Below are 10,440 nucleotides of genomic sequence, written 5' to 3'. Positions count from 1 at the left end.
CAGCAGGATGGGAGGTTTTGCTGAGCTTGTCCCAGGGTTCCTGAGGCAGCAATCCTTCATGATCCTTGTGCGTCTTTCTTGGACACCTACTTATTCAGAGAGTAATCTGTGCATGGCTGTCCCTGCTTAATTCTTCATTTTGAGCATGCCAGACAGCAAACACAGAGTATTTAAGAAAAGGGTCTCAAAATACAATCTTATCCTTCTTCCCATTCACATGGGAAAAAAAAAGAATCTATTTCCCACATACACTTTCCTGTATATAAAAATGGAGGGAAAAGCCAAATCCTTTTCTTGCCACACTTTCTTAGGAACATCCAGCGTACTAAAATAATACCTATGGTTATTTTTCTTCTTTATTCCACATAAGAACTTGTATTGAATTTTTTGATTGCTGCTATATGCTAAATACACTGCTCTCATTACAGGAAGGCCACAGAACATGTTGGGGGGACTTAAGCTTGACTGTCCTTCTGACTTTTTCAGAATTGAAACATTTTCTGAAACCATCCGTTGACACTTAAAATTGCTTTTTTCCTCAAAAAAAAAAAAAAAAAAAAAGGCATCCAGGCTCTCCTGCTCTTATGGCAGTGTCACTACATAGCAGCTACATTACAGAGACACTGCCCTGGTCTAGCAATAAGCACTGAAGTCACAGGAGAAACTAAACAGGTACAAGTCCCTTGGAATGCTAACTTTTGCCTAATGCATGACCTCTTAACCTCCTATGGCAAAGTCTGATATATCAAATTAAACAGGAGTAAATACACTGATGGGTTATCTTTACAGAGAAGACAGCATGGGGTGAAATGACATAGGAATTTATTATTCATATCAGACACTTTGTATGACTTCTGTATGCAGACTGCTGGATGTAACGCTGCTTAGCCCTTAGTAAAGAGTCTGGTTTGCACAGGGTAAAGGTGTTCTGCACCCTCTCTGCCTAGTCAGGGGCACAGTTGCTGCACAGTGTGAGCATCCAGCAAGGACTGCAAATTACCTGTAAATCCTACCTTGAGACATTCTCGGTGATTTCAGTGCTTGCTTTCAGATTGCCAGCTTAAGACAAAGCCCAGAACACCACGTTCTTCCAGGTGTAAAGGCTGAATGCCAAGAAATAATTTTTTTTTAAAAAAAAAAAAGGAACACTGAAATATTTTTTATAGATTTTTAACAGAAGCTAAGATTATCTCTGAGTATTTTACAAAAACAAACCAAACGCAGTATGAGAGTGATAAGGTGCCTTAAAAATGCTGCTTATTTATTCTTGCACAAGTCAGTCATAATGTTGGTTTAATATCTGTTTAATTTTCCTACAGTGTTTCAGGCTCAGGAGAAAAGCACTGTATCTCAGAAATACTCCAGAGTTAATCAGGGATGTGGTAGCATCTGCTTAAGAGAGACCTATAATTGAATCATCCCTAATTAACCTATCACCTCAGCAGAAGGGAATAGGATGTTCGGACCACCACTGAAATGGATGAGAGTGATGGGAATGGATGAAAGAGAAATAAAGCAATTTGCCTAACACCTAGTTTTATAACAAATATGGGAGGAGGGAGGGGAAAGAAATTAAAGTATATGAATCATTAAGTCTGTTCTCTATAGTTAATCAGACCATAGTTTCAAAAGCATTTGAGCATATTTACATGTTAATCAGTGCATGATTTAGGACCAAGAATGTTTTTTCCTTTGTATGGTTTGGGCTGTTTACAGTATTTACAGATTTTTCTTCTTAGTATTGCTGTTGACCTGATTTGTATTTGTAATAATTATAATTTCAAACTAGGAAAAAAAAAATAAATTTGAGAACTAGTGGGCAGAAAATAAAAGCAATGTCACAGATCTCAGCATAGGAAATACAACATCTGTCATATACTTGCTGAGTGAAATGTCTGCACAAATCAAAATGAGAAGTATTTCCTATTTGAAATAAGTCTCACGGACGTACAAACCAGATCCTGAAGAACACTTCTTGATTTATTGTTGTTGTTCTCTTTTGTGCTAGATAGCTTATGTACAGTAATTGCAATTTGTTTCATGCAGTGCCCTGCCAGACTGTTTTAGATTATTTGAAGACTGTACTTCAGCATCACAACCAGCTTATGGTACCACAGCCAACAGACCATCCGACTGAGGTAGTATACAGTCAAGACAAGCTACATCTCTTTGTTTGACAGTTTGCTGGAATGATGTAGGCACATAAATCAAGAGGTGCTGATAGAATATATTTAGTAGTAAAAAATATGTAAAATCTATTACTAAACTGTCATTCTTAGATACAGTAATTCTCCAAATGGAGAAAACTCATCACTAGTATAATCTAAGATGACTTTTCTGAGCAATATATAACTCACTCCATCAGCATCAGCTGCACTTGCCTTGTTTTGAGTAATTTTTTCTCTCACCTTTACTCAGAAATGTCACTTTTGTGAGTAGAATTTAGGCTGGGGCTAGCCTGCTGGTGCACAAGGGCTGCAGCCCGTGTTGTGTGTGTGGACACAGCCACGGGTATGGAGTTGGTGCAGCTCCAGTGCAGCCCTGAGATAGTTAATGCTAAAATACGCGTTTCCTTCGTTTTGCAGACAGACCCAAATATAGACTTCTGCAAGTCTTTGGAGTGCTCTTGCTTTTCAGAAAGCATCCCAAACAAAATGTTGAGTGTTGACAATTTAATACTTGATATGGAGTTTGGGGATTTTTGTAATTATGTTCTATTTAGAAGTGCTGCAGTGAAAAAGCAGGAAATTTAAGTCCTCCCCTTCTCTAGAAGTTAGATGTATAGATTTACCTGTCAGCTCCAGTGTAGCTCACGTTAATTTTGCTCCAGTGTGTTTCTATCCAGGCTTGCCTCAAACAAAGTGGTTTTGTTGAGACTTTTATAATTTAAACTGTCTGTATCTGAGGCTCTTGTTATGTATGTTTTCTTACATGTGGTATATACACATCACTACCAGTTATTCAGGCAAGCAGAAGAAGGAAGAGTTGGGTCTGGTCTGACCTCCCTTTGCACATAAATGATATGTAGTGGAAGCCCCATGTAGTCTAACTTCCCGTAGTTTCAGTAGAGATGTTTTGCAGCAGTTCGGGGTGTGCATCACTTTCCTCTTCCATTCAGTTTTATCCTGTGCAAAATGATATATTCAAAGATATATGTTTATATTTGTATACATCATTAGCTATTATCACTCAAATACATTCCAAGCATTCATTTTCCTTTTTTTAGTGCCCTTTTGCTTAACTAAAAATTTTAAGCAGAGTAAAAACTGAGTCTGTTCTGTCCCACATGGAATAGCTTGTCATGATGTGACAGAATTTTTTATTCAATTAAACACATAGATGCTAATCTTTTATTCATAAGCTTAATCATGTACAAATACAAGCATGAATGCATTTGTATTTTGGTTCTTTCTTCAGGGTCTGCTTATTTAATTTCTGCAAGGTTTTCTGTTTGTCTTAGTTCAATGACTGCTGGACACACCAAACTGCATCATACGTTTACCAAGAATCCTTTGCCCAGAAGTGCTTTATTTTCAGAGAAAGTAATGAAAGTGTATCTGTAGCAGGAACCCAGTAATTGTTTAATACAGTAGCATAACGCTATATCATGCCTTTGGAGGAGAATGAGGAAAAATATCCTAAATTTCAGGGGCAATAAGAGAGAAGTAAAATAAAATTGAGGCTGAGGAAATCGCTCAAAATATATTACCTTCTCCACAGTTAATAGTAATGTGAGCTGTCATTAAATTTAGTTGCTGGGCCTATCTGCACCATATTTCCATCCGTGCAATACATTTAAACCAGAGGTAGCTTCTAAGATGGCTTGCTGCTCAGCAGAGCCACATATGTGCAGCCATTCCTAACACGCATGAGCAAGTCTGGAGCCTTACACTGTACCAATACAAGCTTGCATTGCATTGCTCCTGCCTGCCAGCACTTAAAAGCAAGGCAGTGCCTACAGAGGTAGCTGCGGCTTGTACTTAGCACTGGTATCAGCAAGAAAGGTCCTGGCTTCACTACAGTTTTATTAATAGAAAAAAAAAAAAATAGGTTTCAGAAATCTAAGGTAGGAAAATAATTCACTTTATATAAAAAGGATGTGGAGCTAGCTGCTGAAAAAAAATGTGAACATGGGGATCAGGTGGTCCTCTGTATTATTACCTCTATGGTGGAACAAACTAAGAAGAGATTAGTGTCAGCTCCCCCTGAGATGGATTGGTCACAATTGCTTCAACATAGGAGTATAATACCCCCAAAGAGCTTTCCATGCTGCCCCCTTCCTCTTCCTCCTTCCCCATCCCCTTCACTCTGGTGGCAGGGGATGAGGAGCTGGACTGGATGGAGGGAAAGGTTATTTCCATGGCAGAGTTCCTCAGACCTATTACTGGCTTCCCAGAGGTGCATGAGCCTGGCAGAAATTAGGGCAGCTTCTTGTTTCATGAGTGGAGCAGGAGGACTCTACCCTTTTGCAGTAGTGGGAGGAAACAAGTGTAGAGGAAACAAAGAGAAAGTCTCAAATGATAACAGAGTTGGACTACAGGTAAAGGGTTTTTCTCTTTGGGATTAGAAGCTTGGATTTGCAATCTACAGGGGGATGAAGAGATGTTTTTGGAGAAGGGGAGAGGTCACCCAGACAAACAAAGCCCATTTCTTCCTTTATATTTTGTCTTCTCTTGTGGAGTTTTGCATTTGCTTGTAGCTGTCTTTGCCAGCAGGTTGCACTGAGGCAAACAAGTAGCAGACAGTCACACAGGCCCAGCTCCCAGTGAGGCCAGCCCACCTGGGAGGTGGTGGTACCTAAATCATAGATTCCCTGATGACCCCCTCGTCATGATCTTAACTAAATTCAACCTTCCCTCTATTCATGGAAACTTGCAAAAAAATTGAGAGCAAATACCTGATGAAAACAAAGATAGATGCTCCCAAGGTGCTGTAACTAATATATGAAAGGAGGCAAGGGGAATCCTTAAAGTACTTTTCAGATGTCAAAGATCTGGAAGTGGTGAGGAGTCCGTTGCAGCAGTTGCCCCCAAGTGCAGCAGATGTGGCATTAGACCCTTGTTTCTCTAGTTCACTGTGAGCTCCTGTCTAAGCTGGGGGCTATAAGAGATTTTACTAATTGGGCCTGCAGATTTATGTGTTTTAATAAAGAGGCGTAGCTGTAAAAGTAAATGATTCTCTAGGAGTGTGTGATTTGGGTTTCTTTGTGTACTGCAATTATTTCAAGTATATTAACAGTCCCATCTTACATTAATTGGGTAATCCTAAACTATAGCATTTTATGGGCAACAAGAATTAAATACAATTTAGGTACAATTGACTAAAGAGGGCTTATAAATGTTGTGTGGATTACAAGAATCCCCATAATTAGTCCCACAGCATTCATTTACTGTTGGAATATTGATGTACACGAATTATGAAGGTTAAAAGCAAAATTTCTTTCCAGCTGACATGGTGGCATTTCTGTAAAGCTATAATTTGAGTTAATATGGCATTCATTAATAATAATGAAGCTTTTAGTTTTCATAGTTCCTTTATTTATTTTCTTTACATTTTTCACAGGAACATAACTGCTGTCAGGTTTCAGGTGTGTTCTATGGAAGTAATAAATTTATTATAAAAATAGACTGAAAGAGTCACCTCTGAAATAAACTGTCAGCTGTGATGAAGGGATCCATTTGATCACACTGTTCAAAGACCCTTTTTATGCATTTTTACAGATTAAGAAGATAGCTTATACTTTATATAGTATAACCAGACACTGATTGTTAACTCTTTTTACCCTGCTTGTTAAGGTGGAAATTGTCAATAGCCACCTCTCAAAACATATTCCTTTTTCCTTTTGCCTCGCCAAAGTCTAGAACGTGGAAATGTAACTTTAAAAATACTCATTCTGAGTAAGAGCAATGACTTGTTCACTTCAGGATGTGTTTTGCTGTCAGCATCGCAGCTAGTTAAAAGGAGTCTTTTTTTATTGAACTGACATCTTTATTTATTTGCCTTGTAAAATAAGCAATGGAAATATTTCACTTTTTCAGGGGAGCAAGCAGTTGCTGAACAACTACCCAGTCTACATCACTAGTAAACAGTGGGATGAGGCTGTAAATTCTTCCAAGAAAGACGGACGACGGCTCCTTCGCTATCTCATCAGATTTGTTTTCACAACCGATGAGCTTAAGTACTCATGCGGCCTTGGGAAAAGGAAAAGGTCAGTGCAGTCAGGAGAGACAGGTCCTGAAAGACGTCCTCTGGATCCAGTAAAAGTAACATGTCTCAGAGGTACTGCATCTTTTCGCTCAGTGTCCACCATATGTGATCTCATTTCACCACATTGGCTCTGCCTCCGTAGAAGCATTTGGCTAACAGTTGCAGAACTAGAAGGGGTTTCATAGACGGGTGACAAGCAGACAGAAACCCCCTGACTCTTCTTTTTTTTCTTTTTTATACACACATACATGTACGTATGTATGTGTTATATATGTGTTTGGTGGGTTTTTTTGATTAGGAAAAAATGGGGCTGCTTATCTGAGAGGAGACAAAAATAAGTGCATGTGACACTGATATATCTGAAACAGCAAAGAAGGAGAATCAGACAACCCTGATTACAGTCTTTTATAATAAACTAACAGGGCATTCTTTAACACTGACAGGCAGCAAAATTAACCAAAGAAACAGTAATATGTAGTGTGGTAAGCATATAGCGCTCAAGGTTTGAGTGCATCATTGGAGTTAAAAGCTACCCAATTTTCAGAATAGGTTTGAACCTTTGGTAGGGCCAAGAACATCTACAGGTTAATTGCGTACAGAGTGTATACAAATATGTTGTCAAGGATCTAAATTCTTTTTTGGAGTACTGGATTGAGAAGAGTTATCTGTTGTGGCTGTTCATATTTTGATCTCCTAAAATTCTTCAAAATGCCCAGTACTGGGCTTTATAACAAAACATACACAACAGGACTTTTTAAAACTCAAATTAAAATGTTTGCAGTATCAGCATCTGCATTCTATAAATGCAGATGCTTATCATTTCTTTAGTTAACTCATAGTCAACTTCATACTAGGGTGTGAGCACATATATGAAATTTTGTTTGAACTGACTTCAAGAATGTTTTACTGATCACAGCGGTGCAGAAAGTTATACTTTGGTCAGTCAGTGATAAAAACACCTTTAGTCACTCAACTAGAGTCCAGAGTGGTTATATACATCAAACGGAACCTCTTCCCATCTAGGGCAGAAGAACCCAACAAGGCCAAGTAGATAAGACTTGTAGTTGGGGTATATTGATGTAACCAGGTGATGAATTCAGATTTTACATTAAGAGCCTCTTTGCCTAATTTGGCTGGTTTGACTACAAAGGAACCTGTTAATCTCTTATGTGATACTCCCCAAGACCTTATACTCTCTCAAAGCTTAATAGAAGGGCACATCCACTGCACACCATGCTACACAGAGGTCTGGAGCAAGATTCAGGCTCCCATAAATTCTCCTAGAAACTGGAGGCTGAATACAAGTGCATTAACCATTTACTAAATGATTAAATTTCACCTAATAATTTATGCACAAGCAGAGTGTTAATACCTTTTTCTTCCCCTTGCCTACCACCAAGACTAACAATAAACCCATCTGTAGATGGACTTTTGCTTATGGCCACTCTCTTCTGTGGGGTCCTGGACATTTAGAACATGTGGAGCACTCCCTGGGAAAAAGAGAAAGGCCAATTTCCTTAATTTCCAGAAGCTTGAAGAGGAAGCCAAAACATTTAGTATCAAAGACCAGTTAAGGAAGCAAGAGTAGACAGTTCTTCCTTTAGGCTTTCATGGGTGGGAACATGACAGCTTTCTCCAGTGCCAAGAGTTGGCCACTGGCTCTTGCCATTTGCAAGCCAAGGTAACAATTGGATATGCTGACTAATTCTCAGCATATCCAATTATGCCTTCCCCCCCAGAGCAGGAGTACAAACGGCTTCTCTCTCTGCACTCAGAGTAGTTTAAACCTCTATAAATGTTTTTAATATATTCCTACAACTGGCTGATGTCTGGAACCAGCTTTAAAACAGCTTGGCATGCTTAAATTATAGTATTAGTCCTTTACATAGTAACCATTTCTCTGAGAAAAACAGCAGTCTGTAGAGCCCCACGTGAACATAACTAGGTAGGAATTACTGTTACCTTTGTGGATTTCCAGGGAAATGAATTTTAAACCCAGATAGCTATCACTTTTGCAGACACACTGATGGAGGAGCTATGCAAAAAATCACGTCCTAATTGTCCAACAGATGAGATACCTCACAGGCATGGGAACTCATGTAAAAGCACAGCATTCCCTGGTCCTGAGATGTGGTGACAGTAATGAAGTTACCTTGCACCACTTACTGTGCTGTTGGCTTGTCAACAATAGAAAATAGAATTTAAAAATATCCTGGGACACACAATACTGCATGAGGGAATAACTAACGTTACAGAATAAATAAGAAGCTTAGTTTCCATATGAGGTACAGTGTATCCAATATATCTAATAAGGTGCCCTCACGTTTAAAATCGTATTTGTCTGTTTCAAAGCCCAAATACACCTATTTGAGCTATGTCTAGCAGTTACAGCTACAGAATTGGTGAAGTGCTTTCTGCAAGTTTAGCATATTACATGTCAAAGAATCTGAAAAATTATAAAAAAACATAATCATCACATACAAATAGCTGTATGTGAAAGCAGCAGCTACTTAAACAGCCAAATTACATGCAGTCCAATTCATTTTCTCCTGCGTTGAGAACTATTGCAAGGCTCCTCAAACTAGCCCTCTCATCTCATTTAGCTATTGCCAAGGCCAATTTAGTCTCTGAAAAATAGGTGTTGCATTTAGGAAGATGGAAAGAGCGGGACTTAAAATGAAAGATACTCGAAATAGAAAGGAGCACCAAACTGAAATAATGGTAGTGACATTTTCAAGCAGGCCGTGGGCTGCTGCAGCCTGCAGATGTTGAAGCAGCCAGCAGAGGGAGATCATAAAGATCTATGAGAGTAATCACCTTCAGGTATAAATAGAGAACAGGTTTCAAACGAAACACTTCCCAGTTCATTTTGCCTTTCACATCTACTGCACACACCGAATCACAACCATCACTTCAAATTAGTTCTTTTTATTCCCGCAAGAAGGGATTTTATCTCCAGGTCCCACGTGTCACATAATTAGATCAGGTATAACAACACACACTGCATGTGGAGAAACACACTTGTGTGGAAATAAAACAGGTCCAAGTGGCATTATCATGGCATCCCCCATAAGGCTTTACTTCTGCTAAAGTAGAGCAGTAATGCCCCTTTTCTTATTTCCCACGAGCTTTTGATGCCTGGGTGATAACGGGTCCTGCAAAGACAAGTTGGTTTTTTTTTATCCTTGCCTGTTTTCCTGCAGAGTTCATTAGGATGCACTGTACTTCCAACCCAGACTGGTGGATGCCATCCGAAGAGCAAATAAACAAGGTGTTCAGCGACGCGGTGGGACATGCTCGTCAGGGGCGCGCCGTGGGGACTTTCCTGCACAACGGGAACTCGTATTACGAAGGGACTGACCATCCAGGGTCACAGGATGAGGTCTTCAATAGAGGTATGCAAGATGGATCTGGCGATTGATGCCAGTGAGAGGAACCTCACACAACAGTAGCAACCGTTTAATTTAGGAGAGACTATTTGTTAAGCATACTTACCCTGCTGTCATTTAGGAGTCCAAAGCATGTTTGAAAGCATACCGCATACCTTTCAGCTTCTCCATCCTACCATTTCCCACTTAACAGAAAGAAATCAAATTTCAAGACCTGCTTTATGGAATTTCTCAGTGCCTATTATTTTCAAATCCTTCATAGCACCCTCAAAGGGAAATTGCAGCTCATTTCATCTAATTCTAGTGGAAAGGGTCCTTTAAAAACCTAATGTCGAAAGGAATAGCAGCGACTGTCCTATCTGCCTATTGATAACAAGCCCAGGTCTTGACCCAGAACATCTGGATACTATTCACTTTCCCTGAGTAGGAGATGTAAGAACAAGTCTGCTGGCTTACAACACCACCAAAAACAAGTGATCTCCCATTTCCTAACAGAAAATAATGTAAATGCTACCTTAAAATACTACACAAGATGGAAAATTCAGGGACTTCCTTTAGCCAACTCTGCCAGGAAATTAAGCTTTCCAGGTAGAACAGCAACACTCATCAACAGCAGAATCCTTCAAAGACCCAGAACAACAACAGGTACTTCTAGTACATAAAAATTGCTTTGTGTATTAGATAGACACTATAGTTATCTAGATTTCAGGGGGATTAGAGCTGATCATGGCAGTTTTCATTAAAACAAGATTGCTAAAAACAAATTGCCACTTCAGAAGACAGGTTTTGCTTTGCTGCTGTTCTGTAGCCATATAATGTAGTTTTAAAGGCTTTAAATTGTCTT

General features: G+C 39.3%; 1 protein-coding gene across 1 annotated transcript in view; it reads left to right on the top strand.

The window, feature by feature from the left end:
• The window catches only part of BEND4 (BEN domain containing 4), a gene marked incomplete at its 5' end in the record, with an annotated part of 20,972 nt that extends 11,073 nt beyond the window's left edge, over positions 1–9,899 (top strand). The window contains 3 exons of the mRNA XM_008939370.1: positions 2,047–2,138; positions 6,039–6,279; positions 9,411–9,899. Coding sequence (XP_008937618.1) covers positions 2,047–2,138; positions 6,039–6,279; positions 9,411–9,628 — 551 coding nt within the window. The remainder of the gene's footprint in view (positions 1–2,046; positions 2,139–6,038; positions 6,280–9,410) is intronic.
• Between the last annotated feature and the right edge of the window lie 541 nt (positions 9,900–10,440).

This window comes from Merops nubicus, unplaced genomic scaffold (genome assembly GCF_000691845.1).
Source record: "Merops nubicus isolate BGI_N331 unplaced genomic scaffold, ASM69184v1 scaffold35584, whole genome shotgun sequence".
NCBI classification, from domain to species: domain Eukaryota; kingdom Metazoa; phylum Chordata; class Aves; order Coraciiformes; family Meropidae; genus Merops; species Merops nubicus.
Note: the sequence above shows the minus strand (reverse complement) of the source record. Positions and strands in the feature narration are given on the sequence as shown.